Source organism: Triturus cristatus, chromosome 11 (genome assembly GCF_964204655.1).
Source record: "Triturus cristatus chromosome 11, aTriCri1.1, whole genome shotgun sequence".
Taxonomy (NCBI): Eukaryota; Metazoa; Chordata; class Amphibia; order Caudata; family Salamandridae; genus Triturus; species Triturus cristatus.
In genome coordinates, this window is record NC_140594.1 from 828,628,638 (window position 1) to 828,647,406 (window position 18,769).

The 18,769-nt window shown below is 44.0% G+C and overlaps 1 protein-coding gene across 1 annotated transcript in view; it reads left to right on the top strand.

The window, feature by feature from the left end:
- The window catches only part of EPHA4 (EPH receptor A4), a 147,615-nt gene that overhangs the window by 73,436 nt on the left and 55,410 nt on the right, over positions 1-18,769 (top strand). Inside the window, exon 5 of the mRNA XM_085634582.1 lies at positions 6,372-6,707. Within this exon, the coding sequence (XP_085490708.1) occupies positions 6,372-6,707 (336 nt within the window). The remainder of the gene's footprint in view (positions 1-6,371; positions 6,708-18,769) is intronic.

An 18,769-nucleotide genomic window follows, 5' to 3' on the forward strand; every position in this document is an offset into this window, starting at 1 on the left:
CGGGACTGCCTGAGACAGCCTGAACTCGAGCAAGTTGTGCTGAAAGTAGATTAGTCTCCCTTTTGTTCACCCAAAAAGTGCTTCCAAAGCATAATGAGATTTTAAGCCCAATATACTTTTAAATTAATAGAAGTTACCCAACATGTATCTGCGCTAGATACTATAAACCTCCACCCGTTCAAATGCATCACTCGTTGGGATGGTGAGACTAATTTTTGGCAAAGGTAATGGCATGAGTGAGCTAGTGACCCCCCTCCATGGTCACCTAGAAATTCAGTTTCCAAATTGTGTCTGAGTTTCTGCTTTCACCGTATATCTTCTATAGAATTGAATATTCACATAAGCGAAGCTTTTTTTGTTGCCAGAAGTTTGTAGACGACAGTCAACCTTAAGCGAAAAAATGGTCCTCTACAATTCTTGCCAAGACCAACCTCACCAGCCTATTGGTTGGTGACCACCAGACCCTGAGTTTACTCCATGGCTATGGAGTTGGTGTGTGGTGCTCTGTCCCCTCCCCCATGATCCCCAAGAAGCCTGAGTGACTCAGCTGTTGGACATATCAGATTCTTCAAAAGCAGAACCTTCTCTGCTGAACTGAGACCAAGAGCGGGTGCACCAGCTTGCCATGTTCCCATTCTGTTTCTCTACACTTGAAGTTTTCTCTGTGCTTCATTTATAAAAACTAATGTGATGAACAGGCCACAGGCCCCTTGATCCTGCGTACATCTGCGAGCCCTTTAGCACTGACACGAGACTGTCGAAAAACAGTAAATATAGTAACTAAGGTAAAGACATCGAAGTGGAAGAATATAGAAAGTGAGTGGGACCCAAGAACAAGGAGCATTTAGGAAACATACAGGTGTATAGGCAATTTAAAGATCTGATGTCATTTTAAATGGAGTTGCACAATGCGAGACCTAATGTATTTCAGGGCACTTGCAATTTTGGTGGAAGTAGACAATTGCAAGAAAAACCAAAGAAAGCCATATCTCCGAAGGTATCATTTATGTGTAATCTAGTGCGGGAAACTTGTCAGCTCTTTTCAGTGCAGCAGCAATCTCTGTTAACAATCTTCTCAATTCACTGTAGTTTTAGTGCAAAATTGATCCACATTTGAGCTGGAACGCATGCATGCATGCAAACATCATGTGGCAGACGTTAAGGAATACCGCTTATACGATACGGGACCTATCTGGCCTACCCACCTTCTGCCTGGTCACTCAGAGACCTTGCTCAGTTTCCAGCTTTCCCTTAATTTCCCAGTATTACAACACACTGTTTGTCTGTTCCCCGGGGTTCTTGAATTCAGTTAATGTGGTCAAGGCTTCTGCATGGAGGCAGTACCATGCACAAATTACATATACAGACAAGCAACATTAACCCTTTTTGTGAGTTTTTAAAAAACTATTTGTTCACCGTCCTCTGCTCTTATGAAGTCTGACACTTGTGTTGTCTTCTAATTTACTGTGCTTGGCACCTGAAGACACATCATTGGTGCTTTTGCATCGATCATTGCCCATATTTAAGCTAACCCCAGTCGTGCCCAGCCCAAGCTATGAAATTGATCCCCACAATGGAGGAATTAAGGGAGGCTGACACTGATAAAGGTTATTGTTGACATGTATAAGACTTTCTGACAGCTGGAAACTGAATGCTGCCTTACACTCCTATATAAGACGATGAATTAAAAATATCCTGACGCAGTGATGCTGCAACTGGAGGAAAGCACGTTTTGCAATCAAGTGGTTTAGGGAGGTGGCGTGAGCCTGTGACTAAGGCGTCTGGTGCGAGTGAAGAACTCCAAGCTGATATCCTGGTTCCCACTGTGTTAACTGGGGCAGATCACCCAAGATCCTTAGCTGAGTCGCTTAATTGGAAATCCCAACCTTGTTAAAGACGGTTTTCTGTCATAGTAAGTTGGCCAATCAGTGTGGGAGTCACTTTCCAACTGCAGGACTTTTCCGTGTTCCAATAGGTGCTCGCGCTCAACCAGCGAGCCCTAGCAGCGTTTCTAGCGCTGCCATAGAGATTATACCAGCAATGAATCATTAAGTGCTAGATGTAGTTATTAACAGATAGATGGTATTGGAGTTGCTGGCTACTTTTAAGTTTTGTACCATTTTCTGGTGTATATATTCCTGACCGTAACAGTGGCTGCAGTAACTTGGTATTTGTTTATGCTTAGATATAGGCAGACATTACACAGGCCCATGTGACTGTATCAAATACCAGGTCCTGCTTACAGGTCACAACAAAGCATAAGTGCCATCGAACATAAAGTGCAGTATCTCGGCGGCTTATCATGTGCGCTGCCTGGCAGGGAAGGTATCTATAACTACCTTACCCAATGCCATTGTGGCCACTCACTATAGGAAGCAATGTATAGGCCCACAGGAGTGTGTGATGGGCCCTCAACCTTCTTGTTAGCCCTTAAGGAAGCCGTTTAAAACTCAGTGGCCTTGCTCTGTACCATTAAGCTATATATTAATAGACCTTTTATTAACAGTGCTGTGCCTCTGCATAACAGAAAAAGTGGGTTATGAAAAGGGTAAAAAAAAATGGTACACTGACATGTTGCTGACTAGGGAACAAAACAGTGCTGTGTTGTCACTGTAGGTGCCGAATGGTTTGAGATCATTCTCAGAAGTATGGCGTGGGAGCAGTGTTGTTGCTTATATTAATAGTAGTTGTTACTAATTTTGTTATGACACTGAAGGTAAGGGTGTGCACAATTGTGTCTTCTTGTCCTGGAAAGTTTTACGAAAATTGTTTGCACCTGGAATAAAATGTTCACACAATGTCATACCTCATGTAAAAAAATCCCCGCAATGCCTTCAGGGGACTTGTTAGAGCAGAAAATCTTTATGTTGTTTTCTGGTCCAACCAGTCTTCTGAAAAACGAAACAGAACATTTCGTAATTCAAAATTTAGCATGAGATTCTTAGATTTTGTGAGTAGTATTTAAGTTCTAAAGTTTATTGGAAGTAAGTTTATAAACCATACATTTGAAAGCAATCGTGGCCACAACAGGATAATGAACACAAACACTAATTGATTACAATAATTCGAGTAAACCGAAATCAGCTTTTCTGCAGTGCAACTGGTGTTCTCTTCCCCGAACTGGCAGTTGCGCGCCTCTGATGAGCAAAAGCCTCCCTGCCGCCAATGGAGCTTTTACGTATCCGAAACTTTCACCTCCACTTATTTTTTTCTTCCATAACTTTTAATAACACCCTTGATCTACAGTTGAACTGAGTTTGTCTCAGTCAAAACTTGTATAACTGGCCAGCTCAGGGAAACAGCAATAGTCTCCTCTCTCTCCTACAGCCAGCCAAGAATGCACAGGAGACGACCTGACTAAGCAGGTGACGAGCATGGGCAGCGACTCCTGAACAGGGCCGCTCCTGAGCTTGGGAATCAGCACAAATCAGCATTTGCTGTTGCACGATGGGTAGGGCGGGGCGGGTCTGCAAGGCCGGCCCTCTGTTTGGTGGTGAGTTGATTGGAAGTTGTGTGAAATTTTCAAACAGGGGTATACTATATCTCGTGTAAAAAAGTCACACGCACCAGCAGGGAATTTTACAGAGGAGAAAGTATCTCTCATCGCTGTCCAGATTTACTCCCATTTAGCGCGGGCGCTCATGCGATGGTATATTTAGCGGAGAAACATTGCGGAAATTGCACAAAACCATCCCTTCACATGCAGAGCCAGATATATTAAAGGAGAATGACCTGGTGGGGTGTTGCGTGAAAGCCTAACACCACAGGAAACAGATTCAAACAAGGGGCAGGTGGAACCCTTCTTGATGCTCCTAGGCATGAAATGGGTAATTATGACACATTACACGTGCCTTATCATTGGATGATTTTCCTTATTTCGAAATTTTCTCTGGAGGGGGAAAGTACAAATCTCATGTAAGACAGGGCTAAATTGCCATTCCTCTGTAACCCAACACTGAAATGACTTTCTAGACCAAACACAGCAATGACCTCATGGTTTTTTACCATATGCAGAACACAGCCCTGTTGTTTTTCATGCGACACGGTGTGAAGTTTAGTAAATGTGGGCCTATGTTGTTTTATTTTATGTGTAGGAGGCATCTGGTGGAATATATAGTTTTTGCTCTTGGGTCGCGTGCAAGGGTAGGAGCTACACTGATGCTCAGCGGATAAAAAATACTCACCTCCTCTCTCGTGGCGTTTGTTGTATAAAATTGATACTTTTATTCGGCACACATTTTATCTGGATATAGGTTTTTATTTATCAATCCCTTGGAAGTGAAACTTCTGGTGAAATAGTTGTGTTTCGGTAGAGTGTTAATGGGATGGGCGTCTGCGTTAAGCACCAGTTCAGTGTGGTACACCGTGGACACTGGGCTGAGCCCCTCTCCCACTCACCCCCCTTCCATCTCTCTTTTTGTCCCCTCTTCCCTAGGGGACTTCCTGCTTGTCTCGATCGGTGCCGCTCATCGCAGGGGATGGCAGAGTTGTCACTTTTACATAATTGGAGTAGACTTGGAGATGCCAAGGCTGGTGTTGCCCTCTCCTCCCCGCTTTGCCCCCGGGCCCCCTGCCTCTAGGAAGGGACACTGCCTTGGCCCTGCCTGGCCGCGGGTGCCCCGGAATCCTCATCCCTTTCAGGCGGGAGGCGGCGGCGGATCATCTCGCTGACCCGCCCGCATCTGCGCCCTCCCTGCCTAGTTTTCCACTCGGCTGCTTCCCTGTGTGGACACTGCCAGGATCGTCCCACATACTGATTAGTGGCTTTGCTTCCAGGGACCTTGAGTCGCTGCCGCCCGTTTCCCACGTGAAGCGGCAGACGAAACCACTAAATAGTGATTTAATAAATCCAAGAAACCCTAGACTGACTCAAACCTTCATTCTAGAATGTGCGGAGAAGAAAATAATACCAAGAAATGCTGTTAGCAGGAAAACTCAGTTCCATAACTGCGGGCCGCTTTTTGATGGAAACTAAAGAAAGATTATGTGTCTTGTGCAACTTGTGTCAGGGCTCAGCATTTCACCAAAGCAGGGAATTAATGTGAAACAAATAACGCGATTGTCGGTTTTTGTACGTTTGGCTGAATATATGCAACAAGAAAAGTGAAATTATGCGGCATAATGTGGCACAGTCGTGGCAGTATTATTTCGTTATTCCATCATTAGTACACACATTTAATAAGCAAAAAAGTAACCTAAATAGTGCAAGTTTAACATCTAGAGCAGCCTTTGGTTTATGATTTGGCACAGCAGGGCACCGTTTGTGGTACTTTTTTCAGTAGTTTTTGATTCATTAGAGGTGAAATTTGAAACTTATGCAGAAGATTATGTATTATGTGGCAAGTGCAATAAATCTAGTTATTTAGGAAACACATCTGAATGGCATAATCCGAGTAGGTCTCACTGTGGATGTATTTTAAAGATATTTCCTTCAATTTGTTGTCTTAGTAGCAAACTTCTGTTGGTTTTTCCCAACATGAAAAGAAAAGTATTGCATAGATGCCAGTTTTACTTCTCAGTCACAGTGAAATACTAGAATCCTTATGTCTTTTTAATGAAAGGCATCTGCGAATGTAGTTCCCGTCGATGCTGACCTTGCAGTTTGCTTATTAATAACGCCCTTAATTTCCGGCAGAAATTGCAGACACATTAAAGAAGTGCATGATTTAATATTTGCCCTCTATTAAACGTGATTCTGCAGTTTTAAACTTTGTTTTTCTTTTTGAAAATAACAGTCGGGAACATATGAGCCAGAATCCATTTATGTTTTTCCATCTATATCAAAAATTGAAAAAACATTTAAGAGAGACGCCCTAAAATTAGTATAGTGCCTAGAATGTAACAAACAGTAAGCTCTTACATAACATAGTGTCTCTGGAGAGCTAGTATTTTTGTGCCTTTAGGAAGACTTAATGCTTGAGTGGATATATAGTGCGTTCCAACTTGAGCATACAGTATTAAAAATAAATGTGAAATTTCCTGAAAACCAAGTATAGCCTGCCATGTGAATGTTTAGCTAAAGCTTCGCCTATAAACTTTTGCAAGACTTATTCACTTTTTTATATTAGTTTAACTGGAGCCAGAGCAAAATTATAGTTTACGATCCAGGTGGAAATGGTTCAGGTACATTCTTAATGAAGGGCCTGGATACACTGTAAAATTATTGGTACATGGGAGGAGTGCTACTTACTCAGTGTGCTTGGCATTATGGAATTACTGCTGTCTGCCACGTAGGCCTGGAGCCAGCAGATTTTTGTAATAAGTGTGTGTTGTTTTGAATATGTATGCTTAGGTCTTGCATTCTTAACACATCTGCATTGACAACATTTTTCTGTTGGTAAAACGCTGTGTTTTTTTGTGGTTTTTTTAAGGACCCCCATCCTCGCCACTGAATCTGATTTCCAATGTCAACGAGACATCTGTGAACCTGGAGTGGAGCACCCCCCAAAACACAGGGGGCCGCCACGACATCTCATACAATGTGGTGTGCAAGAGGTGTGGGGCTGACCTGAGCCACTGCCGGCCATGCGGCAGTGGTGTGCACTACACACCTCAACAGAGCAGCCTCACAAGCACCAAGGTGTCCATCACTGACCTCCAGGCCCACACCAACTACACGTTCGAGATCTGGGCGGTGAATGGCGTGTCCAAGCAGAATCCTAGCAAGGAGCAAGCTGTCTCTGTCACTGTCACGACAAATCAAGCAGGTAAGAAATCCCGCCACATTCTCGTCTGCAGTAGGGGGCTACCGTTATTGTATCTGTTACGTGTGCAATAGTGTGAAGTGTACTAAATGTTAATCAGCTTTGTTTGAAACAAATGCTTATAGTCAGTTAGAGAGATGATGGCACAATTACTGGTGTGGGAAATCTTAAAACTTAATGTACCAAAATTGGTGGCGTGTTAGAATAGTGATGCCCATGATTAAGCTCGGTCACGAACAAACTTCTCCATTCTGCTCAGATTAGAAGATCATAAATGCAGTTTAGTGTGTGGTAGTATAAATGCATACACTCACTCACTCATTCTATATTGTATATGAATCAATTTTAAGGTGCTATTGACATTGGCTTCTGTCGTAAAAGGATTAAAGGCAAGAGCCCTTGTACCTAAACAGATACATTATGACTGTGAATGAGGCACTTGGACAGAAGATGGGATCTATTGGCTTTGTAGGTTTATTGTGCAATAGTACCTCAATAGGAGAGTGGTAAACTCCTTCAAAAAGCAATGGTGCATGCTGACCCTTGCATACTAAACCTCCCTCTGCAGCCTCCATTGAGGTCTTTAAATTGATCTGGCTTGGGTTTTTCAAGGGCAGAATTGACCTGGGTAGGAATTTGGCCTTCATGCTCCAGTGATTCAGAAGCATTGTATCTCACATTATCACTTTCCAAAGTATCAACCTACACATATATGCTAACCATGGCATCCACTCCCAAAATATCGTCAATGGTAAGTGTAGCTATATTAGCTATTATTCACTCCTTCATCACGCTGTTGGAGAGTCGATAATATGGTCACAGAAGATGTGTAGGTCGATATTTTGACTGCTATAACGTGTACCATCATCAGCATCTTGGTTGGAACGGATGGATGCTTATTTCTCCCAGGAGAAGGGACTTTGGTGGAACACATTCTGGTGGTGGAGTGGCTCCCTGTGATCACTTCTAAATAAATCATGGAGTCCCGTGATCAGTTATGGAAGAACAAATCACCCTTGGTTGATTTGTTTGACCTGCAACATGCAGGTAGTGCCCTTCAATTTTTTTCTGTATCCACTCTTAGAGTATGAGATGTCTTTGCTAAGCAATTCTTGTGTCTCGCCCCTGCCTCAGTAATCAGGATCCCTAATTTATTTTTCTGGATTAAAGGTTGAGCGCTCACTGCTATAATTTGTCCACACAACCTCAAAACAGAGAGCCCGTTCCAATGAGGGCTGTGAATCGTGGCTTTGAGAAGCAGTGTTTGGTTGTGACAGCCTCAGAGAATGCACGGCAGGCGTTGGCCTAAGTTTACCCATCAGCTTGACTCAGGCACACTATGCACGTTTTGGATCTAAACATGGCTGTGTATGTAGGACAGTGGATTTCGCCTGGGTGGGGACGCACAGCACACTCACCGTGTGAAAGCCTTCCGCCCTGTGATTTAAATACCAGCCTCAGTGAGGATGAATGAGGCAAGTATGTTGCCTGGCAAAGTGACAAGTTTTTGAATAATTGAGAGGCAGCTGAAAGCGTGCATGGGTGGTGGACCTAATAATAGTGCATCCACCGTGTGAATATTTATTCAGTTCTGATTTCATATGCAAACCCAAGAGCTCATTTGAATATGTAAATTGAGCCTGAGCTAGTTTGCTGTCCTGTAGTCCCTCGGACAGTGCTCGCCTCTCAAACCTGATCATTTCTTCCCAGGCATAGGTGCGGTATGAGTCGTACCACTGGTGCGTAGGCCATGCTGGCACTTGTCAATATAGGTATTTGGCTCGTGAAAGACTCTGGAGGAACTGTGATACAATGCATTGAAAAAATGCTACAATCATACCCCAAAAATCCAACAGTTTAAAAGATGAAGGTTGTAAACATACTGTCAAAACACTAACATTTATGCTTTTCTACACCTATGTGAGATCAGCTTAGCTACATTTGTTTTTGTTATTTGAGGTGTAGGAAACAAAAGCCCACGTTTCTTATGGACAAAATGTCCACTTTTATAATCGCCAAGCCCACTGTGTATATGGGCTGTACAACAAGGTTTCTCAAGAGGGCCCCAGGAAAGAGTCCACTCAGTATGGCACTCGCCATAGCAGCCATTGTGGTTCTCCTGACCTCACTGGGCCAGTGAAAGTCTGCCAGAGCAGCAGGTCCCATTGGTTTGAATCAATAGTACCACGTGTCAAATGTATCTAAATAAATGTAAGACTAGGTGGTTTGTTGAATGACGGATCAGCCCTGCCCCTCTTTCGGTGAGGGTGCACACACGCGTGCACACACTCGCTCACGCACACACAGATACTTTCTACCACTTGCTTTGTCATACTCCCTCTACTTAATCGCCTCTGTCCCTCATTTTACCTTTGCCTCCATCTGTCTTTCCTTCTCACTCATTCACGCTTCCCCGTCTCCCTCTCTTTCGCTCCCTAAGTTTCCCCCCATCGCCCTCTCTTTCCGTTTCTTTTCTGTAACCCTCTCTCCTTCTCAGACCTCTTGTCCTAGATCACTCTTTCCATGATGCTTGTCTTTTATTTCTATTCCCTACCTTTCTCACTCCATTCTCTCCCTAACCTCTTCTTTCCTTTCTCTCCATCTCTTCTTTCTCTTCCATATTCCCTCCTCTTCCTTCTCTAATTCCCTGTCTCTTTCAATGTCACAACACCTCTACTCTCTTCCTCTCTCCCCTGCATCCCCTCTGTTCCCTATTGCTCTCTGTTGCTCTCTTGTAGAACTCGTCACCCTTTTCCTTTGCTTGTCAAATTCCATTCCCCATCTCTTTTCCTCCATATCTTTACTTCTCTCACTCTTACTCTCCCTTTTTCCTCTTTTTTCTTCTCACCCCACCTACTCTCTGTACCTCTCTCTTGCTCATCGCCCTTCCCTTTCCCATCTTTCTCGCGCATTCTCCTCGCCCTCGTCACTCCTGCCTGATCACCTCTCTCCACCATTCGCTCTTTCTTCCCCCTTCCTCCCCTCTGTCTTCGCATCCCTCGGCCCCCAGCTTCAGCAGCCATCATTATTCTATGCCCACTCTCCCCGACACCTACACTCATTCTTTCAGCCTGAAGTCGAGGAGCCAGTGGGGAGGAGGGGGGCTGCACATTTCCTCTCTGCACCAAACTGTGCTAATGAGCCCGTCGCTGTGCCGTCCAGCTGGGAAGTTTGCTGAACAGAGCAGAATCATCGCGTCCTTATTTTCAGCTCCAAAAGATCAAAATTTCGCTGCAGAGATTTTCCGAGGTTTAAATCAAATGATTTAATAAATCGACCTCTCGGGTGAGAGTGCTTAGTCATGCTGCCTTACTGAGAGCCGGATGTAGAATCTTATCTTTAGGGAAGATGTAAGGCAGACAGAGGAGCTTGGAGCTGTGGTTGTGACAGTTAAGATGGATATGGACCCCGCCAGCCCTCGTTTGAAAGCGCCTCTGACACTGCCCGTCCCACGGGAACCATGTGTGAGGAACAGGGCCCTGTGTGTGCGGCGCTGAGGCAAGCAAAGGGTGTTTGTGTGTTCTCGTCAAAAGACTTCACGCGAGAGACGCGAAGAAGAAAGCCAGACAGGCCCGCAAATGAAAAGATCTTTATTTCGCGTCACCCTTCTCCCCCTTTTCTCTTTCATATTTTGTAGGTCAAAAGAAAGTGTTTTTTTCCTCCTTTAAATGTTTGCCTTTTTGTTAGAATGAGGCATTACAGGAGCCAGCCTGTAAGCAGACGTAAATAGACCGGGCCGGTGATTTGTGGGCTTGTTAACTTTCCAGACCCAAATTTGGCTTGAGTGGCCCATTGGAGCTGGTTGGGCACGGAATACGCCAATTAGACCAGTAACACTGTGTAAATAAATGAAGGTAGCGCCACCTTGCTCTGTTGAAAGCTGTACTGTGCAGCTGCCCGTAGCAGAGAGCAGAACCCTAACCGCCCGCTGTCCACCACCCATCCTGATAGGCCGCCCGCTAATGTCAGTCAAGAAACGTGTGCCATCTCAGAGGCACCTCATGAATGAGGACATCCCAGCGACTTTCTAGAGAAAGAGTTTGAGTTGTGTGCATTTTTTAAAACATTTTTGTAAGAAGCTACCATTTTTCTTCAGGTCATTTCAGAACTTGAAAAAGTTTTGGTTCGATCACCCTTGGGCACATAGATGAGCTGTGTGTCGTGCGGGGACCATTTGTGGCCCTTCAGTTGTAGTATGTCTCGCGGAGAAAAGAGACCTGATCCTGATTGGGTGCGCTGGTTCTGCTGAATGTGTCCAGTCATGCTGGTTAAGGGGAATCTTCGGGTTCTTTAATGGATGTAGAACAAACTTATTGCAGAATGTGCGGGAGTCCATAGCATCACACATCTGGCAATATAGTACGAAATTATGCTTCAATATTTTTTCAAGTGCCTTGCAATATCTCGCACTATTTATTAGGTGATGTTTTGGCCTTACGGAATTTTTTTCTCAATTTCACGATTGTGTCTTGTTTACTTCCCAATCCAAGAATTCTAGGAAAACATTGGCCATGATCAACTCATACTACATGTGTGACGTGTAGGAAGCATTAGTACATGTCATGTAGAGTTTTATTGAAAATCTTCAAGCTGATCACGGGAGTCTCGGAGCATTGGCCTGTGAGTGAGCGGTGGGGTGGGAATGTTCAAAAGATTGGCAGAACACTCTTGAGTGAGGGTGCCTCGTGGGAGTCCACGTTGGCTCTGCAGTGAGAACGTGCTGCGCGGACTTCTTGTCACAACTCAAACTTTCTACAAAGTAAGGCAGTCTCAACCATGGGAAAGATTTTTCATAAGTGAGCTAGTTTGGATAATTAACTGTTATTAAGCATACACAATGAAACCGTAGTTGATATTTTTCCCTTTCTAATTTTACAAGGCAGATAAATGGAATATAAATTCCGAGCACATGCTGAGGGTTCTGATTATTGGATCGCGGTTCCGGAAAGTTGAAATCATGGGCGTCATCTGCCTTCATGTTTCAGCCAGTTGTATTCCATGTCATTAGATAATGGAGTTTCCTTCAGCATCTTTGAATTAAAGAAAAGCTTGATTTGATATTCAGAGATGTACCAGCTCAGCTGGAAAGAGTCCCCTACTTCGAGCAGAGGTGCATCTCTGGGCCATACGCCAACAAAAGCTCTGGGCGCCGCCATTGTGCGGTCCTGCACTCAAAGGAACAGGTTCCCACAAACTGCGGATTTACCCTTGCTACAGAACACAGCAAAAGGATAGATGTCAACTTTCAAAGTTGCTTCTGATTGTCTGCGTAAGCAGGTATCCCTGCGGCCGCAGTGGAAAACTAGTTTAGAAATAACAACTCCGATGAAGGAGATGCTATTTTTAAACAAACTTTTTTTTACTTTGGGCCAAGACAGTGTGAAAACCAAACAAGTGGTAAGCACAGCAATTTCAACATCCTCAGTGAAATCTGCGTTTGACCTGATAGTCACACTTTCCACTCTTCAGCGAGTCAACACAGCTTTCCATCCTTTTGAGTTAATACAAATGTTAAATTTGAACTACGTAATACCTTCTACTATATAAGCACTAAATAGCAATTTAGTTGTAAATGTTCGATCAATGGAATCAAATGCCAGAGTGCAGATAAGAAGTCACAGTCACTCCCCAAAAGAGGCCGTCCATAAGACTCATGGTACCTAGCCAAGATGGCCCCTCTTAATGCCGTGTTGGACTGATCCTGGAGACTGACATGTTTTGTTACGTCCTCACGTCTGATTAACAAATCGAAAGGCGTCTTCAGGAGGGCCGCTGTCGGTGACTTACAACCAAATATATATCTCAGTTCACCACCTCTTCAAAAATGTGGAAGGTGGAGCGAGCTTTGACAGCTGCTTCTGAGAGGTAATTGCAGCATTGCAGAAAAAGGTATAAAATAACCAGCTTTCTTCCAAGCCGAGGCCAACGAGACACCCACTTTGGTGAATTTGTATGCATGGTGTGCGCCCTGAGTCCAAGTCAGGGGAGAGAGAAAAGCTTTTTACAGAGAAGTCAGTATATAACCAGCTTCACGGTTCAGCAGGCCGCTCGCGCAGTAAGCATGTCAAAGAGTGCCAAGAAGTAATCGCAGTATTTTAATAAAAGTTTGGGCGTGTTTTCCCTTCCAGGAGACATAAACAGTCAGCCCTGCCAGAATTTGAAGCTATTCCGTACCGTGCACAGCAAATTGCGACCCTAATACTCAGCAACCGACTGTTATTACTAAGGGCTGAGTGGGGCTTGCTGATAAATGCAGAACTCTGTTTCTCTTCTGAGTTTGATTGCACATTGTGAGGCCTTCTGACAGTATGGCCCTGTTCTTGCTCTTCGCCTGCTTTCATATTCCAGTGCCATTCACAAGGAGATTCAAAGGAAATATAATAGACCGGGTAAAGGGGTAGAATATAGGTAAATATGGAATGGTTCAAGATATTTCAGTTTCAAAATGGATTCATGTGTCATTGCAAGTTGGTGCTAGGAAGGTTGTCATTTCAGCTCCACACTTGAGTTACGCTTCTATGAGAAACTGGGAGACAGTGACACACTAGCACTACTATAAGGCCTCTGCTGTTCCTTTTAGGGACTGTGCAACAGTGGAGAAGGATAGAGGCCAAAAGGAGAAGCAGAAAAAATGGAGTCAAAGAGCAACTGACGTAGTTGTCACTGGGGGAAAAAAGCATACCACAAACACACTCCCTTCTGGGGTGTGGGCTATTGACGTATAGAATGCTGGAATTACTTAAATAACTTTTTCGACATCATCAAAGACCCCACCCAAGCTAATCCTTAAGTTAGTAAAAGATTGCAAATCATTCCTGGTCCTACAAAAAATAGACTGGTTTGGAAAAAAAAAGCAGAAGGTGATAACGTGAAACCATACCTATAAGATGCTTGCACCTCTTTGTACCATTCAAGCAGATGTCTGCGAGTGTGTGTCTTTGGATGGCGCACACTATGAGCTCCCGGCATGTCTGTGAAGTTTGTATTCTTGAAAGGAGCTGGATGGCAAACACTGCAAACTGGCCTCCTGTGCAGCATAGGAGCCTCTGATTCTGCCTTCCTGGGTGTACTTACCTAGACTTACTGGTGCAAATGTAGTATAAATGCTCTTTCACCTCCAGGCTTCTGCTCCGAGACTGGTAAGAACGTTGTTAATTCGTGCCTACCTTGTAGGAGTGTCTTTATGCTGTAAACTCCTGCCATTGCTGAGAAAACAACGGAGACCAATAGTGAAATTATCATCTTGTATTATCGATGTATATGACGTGCAAGACCATCAGAAGGTTTTGTGGTATTGATTTTGAGGGACAGGGTGGAAATGTAGATACAATAGCAGCTCCAAAACCAAACCTTCTGGTAGGAATTAATTGTGTTCACTATCTACACGAAAGGCTTTGGTACTCAGTGCACAGTGGTGCATCCGCCTGGTGACCTCATATCAAGCACTTAGTTACCCAACCAGCTGAACGGTTAATTTTGTGAGCAGAGATTTCAACAGTGTTGCTAGAAAGCTTATTCACATTATTTTGAGTGAGGATTTTATAATTAAGACCAAAATGAGGAAGCAAACTCAATGCATGTGAAGAAGTCTGAAGTTGGAAGCGGATCGGCCTTCACAACAATTGTGCCGTTTCCCAGAAGGCCGGAGCCTTTTGAGAGGCACAAGCCTGCTGGGAAATCTCCCCATTGGCCAGCTTGCCTCTAAGCACAGATCACAAATGTTGCTTTGGGCGGTCTACAATTTTGAGCGATACATCCATCTTCCTTAAGTGGCCAAATTAATCGGTGTACACTGAGAGATGCCAGAAAGACACCAGAGCTGGACTGCCAGCAGAGCCGCCATTATAGGATTTAGGGAGCTGTATCAAAGCTTCTATTAGCCCCCCGCTGATGTCCCCAAACAGGATTGTTCCAAGCGCAGTAGCACAAAGACGTGGCTTCTGAATGGGCCTTGCGCGCGTACTGAAAAGGGAAAAGGCGGGATTGCCAGTTGGACTGCAGCACAGCACACGCACACACACATAGGCCCTTGTGGCGCAATTTAGAGGATTTCTCACAATTTCCAGACCACAAAGTAAGTCTCGTAGCAGTGCGTAAGCTGATCAGGGGCAAGTGGGAATGGAGTTCCTGTCTCATTTTTTTAAGTAACCGCCGCCTAGGTTGTTTAACTGTAGCCGCAGATGCGTGCCAAGTGCCAATGATATGAACGTAGACATTACGGAAAAGAATATGTGTCCCCTTGTGCCACGTAGGCTACACTTAACTTCCTAAGAAAACTCACTCTATCACTGACTGGTCTACAATCCTGTGCTGAGGATAATATAACACCATTTTTTTCCTATCAAATCAAATTCTATCCATTTCGGCCACGGTCCGCGCCCCATGCTGTTGCCGCTCATGGATTTAGCTGTCACTTCGCATCCACCGTGACAGGAGGTGGGCATTTTCTCATCCATATGCATCGGAAATATGGCGGACGTTTCCTTTGAACTCAGGTACTATTGAACCGCAAAGAGGGAATGCATTCAGCTCACTCTCGCCTGCATGAGTCCCTTCAAGGAGATGAAATTCTGCTTGACATGTCAGCGCTTCCCTTGCTTGGGAAATCTGCAGCATTCACTTACTGTGTAAAGCCACTTCTAAGGCACAGAAGAACATGCAGGGCAATAAACTGTGCAAAGTGGATTGAGTTTTTTTCTCCAATTCAGGTAGCTAATGCAAAACACTCTCAATAATATGGTGAGAGAAACAATATTGGGGAGTAACCATCCTCTGATATATGCAGTATAAGTCAGATATTCCACGGGGTGATCTGGCATGCTATGCGTCCCTGTGGACCCATTTATCAAGGAATTCACCTCCGTACCAAAACACAGACCAAAGGCGGGCGTATGCAAATTTTCACTGATCAACGGCCACTTAATTTTAGTTTCGGTGTTTCCAAGCACAGGTCAGAACCATTTTATGTGAAAGTAGTGTCACCTTTACTGAGCCCAGAGAATTTATGTTGATTTAATAATGAAGGTATTTATCAATACCATGAGCCAGGGGCCAGATTACATAGATTGTACTGGTATAATTGTGCACGCACATTTCCCTTTAAAATGGATTGCACCAGTGCCTGTGCTGCTGTACTCAGACATTTACACCTGTTGAGAGGTGCATAAACTACATTGCCTTGTAGAATAGTCCAGCAACAGTGCAGAATTGATTCAGTGTTTGTGCGGTCTATGAAGTCTGGACATTTTGGTGCAAAAATTGCAATCTAAGTAGTCCGGCCGCTGGAGGCGACCGTCGGCCTTGCACCTTTCAGCTGAGCCTTGTATTGCACTAACAGATGGTGGTTGAAAAGCCGCTCACTCTGCTTGGCTGACCGCGCGGGAGCAGACATGCACGGTTCCTCACAGTGTGACAGAAGTGCTGTCTGCTTGTGGCTCATTTGTTTGGTTCATGCAATCATTTTTCTTTCCCATAAAAAAAACATAAAATGGAGACCTTCTGAAGGCTGACGTGAAACACAATGGCTCCCTGGGAAGAATGCACTTGTCTGAATAACATATTGGATTTTTTTTTTTTAGAAAGACCCTGTCTTGTGAAACGCCCTTGATTTATCTTTCTCCTCACAATGGAAGTTGCAGTTTGAGAGGATACAATTCCATGTTTTGTCTTAGGCATCAATAGGGTTTGCTGCCTTCTAATAGAAAAACAAGATAACGTAGCGGGGGGATTGGGATCAGAGCATGCGACACGCACAGAGATCCTGAGGTTTGTGGCCATCGCTGGGTAGAAAATAAAATGGCAAATCCAAATTGGGAAAGTAGCATGGCAGCCGCTGCTCGACCCCCTCACATCCCATACCGTGGACATTTCGCCAGCTGTAAGCAATTTCTCATCGTTTCTGAGTCCCTAGTGGCCAGTCGTACATTCAGCGATCCAGCTTTTATCTTGGCCTTGAGGTGCTTGCGCTGAGGTGTTTGTGCTTGAGATGCTATTACCTTGCCACTCAGCTGTGTTCAAAGAACAATTCGTTCTCTTGATGGCTCCTGCTCGCCGAGTGCAGTTTCAATGCTACGCGCCGCTGATCAAAAGCGACAGGTAAGACGGAAGCAGAATTTTGGAAGATTACCTCAGAAAACATCACTCAAGTTCCTGCCTAGGGGTGATGGGGCGTGTAGATCTCCAAAGCAGGAGCGCTGCACATTGCTCCTGGGACTAATGTGGGAAAATTAATTTGGAAAACCTCCTGCGTGTTTTTTGTTTATGATTCTGCATTTGTGGGCGCATTGACTGTGCCTTTGTTTCGCCAAATAAAGATTGGATCAAATTGATGTTTTCAAATATTTCAAAGTGGTAACAGGCTATGAGTAAATGTGGTGAGTCAAGTTTGCCGAATTCTTTGTTAAATTCATTAAATAGTGGTATGCTGATTTATTATATATGAAGTGTGCCTGGTAGTATGCCATAAATGACCTTACTGTGCGTGTTACACAAGTTTGTACTTGGATGTAGACATTTGCAGGAGCATACAAATTGCTAATGGAGAAAAATACAATCATATCTTGTGTTAGTAGGTATTGAAGGCGATAACTCAGTTTACACAAAATGAACATGGGGTTTGATGACGGGTACACGCTGTAGTGCTAATCGGAGCAGACCGCTGCCGTGCCTGCAGTTGGCCAAGAGTCCGACTGGTCTTTCTCTGCTCTTTTACTGCATTTACCCGACGCCTATTATTATCATTTACTATTAGATCTTTCATTGCAAGTTGCTGTCTCTCAAATCCGCACCCTTTCCATGAAACAATATTTTCTAATGTTATCTGGGCCATTCAGGAATATTAAAACATGACCTCTACTTCTAGGAATAATATGCAGATCTAGAATGTATGCCTCTTGTATTGTTCATTCCCTTTTGCAATGTCAATCCTTATTGTCAAATTCACTGCTTCCTTCCCCTCCTAAATGCATACGTATGTATGTGATTCTTGAATGACTTGTGTTTTTTATACAACGCCCAGTTTTTGTTCTTCAACCCTGAGCCACATGTAAAATCAGTTTTTCTCCTTCTGGAGTTCTTGGGTCCAGAACTGGATCCTATGCTTGTGCTGATTTCCCACCAGTGATATGTATAGCGGTACCAACAAATCTCTTTTTTTTTGTTCTGGTAATCAGTCTTCCTATGCACACCCAGCATTCTCCTGTTATTATTGCCACATCTATTGCTTGACAGTTTGGTTTCTTAGTGCTGCATCTTGGAGTTTGGGCCTCATATGGTTGTGTGAGAGAACATTGAGGTCCTGGTACTCTTCAGTCTAAGCAGGTGAATTCGATTTTTTTAGCCTTGTTGTGTCTTGTGAGGACACTGCCTTGGATCCTGTAACAAAATCACTTTATTGGACTAGCCATTCAATAATTAGCACAACTTTTACTCAAGTAGTGATGTTGGGCTATGGCGTGTAGTCTCTGAAAGCACTTGTTTTGATAACGTTGACTAATATTATTTATCTAGAACAATCTACAGTGCAAGCTTATCGCCGTGAAAGAGAGTTTCAGAATGGCGCCCACTCACACTCGTTTAATACACCAAGGACAATTTGTGCTGAGAAGGTGACAGCTAATCAGAGCATGAAATGTCTTTGGCTGTGTATTGCTTTTGAAGTCGAAAGGCTGCAAACACACACTGTAAGGTCATCCAGCTTTTTACGTATGCTGCAGGAGTAGGTTCAAATATCGTACATGGGAACAAGCACGTGTTGATTTAAGGTCAGATGGGTTATCTTCAGAGGAGCCTATCTACCCACGTTACTACTGTTATGGAGAAGAACGAAATATTCTGTACCCCAGACCTCTTCAGCCCACTTCCAACCATGCTAAAATACTAAGAAAATACTCCTGCAAATGTTGATAAAAACAAAGGCTTGTTTTCTGCTTAGGTGTCTCAATAGTCCCCCAAAAATGCCATACCCCTGTTCTATATTCAGGGGCTAAAATTGACATGCGCGATGTGTTCTGTGTTTTGGCCTTGCATCTCATTCACATCATTTGTAAAGGTAAAAGCTACCACAA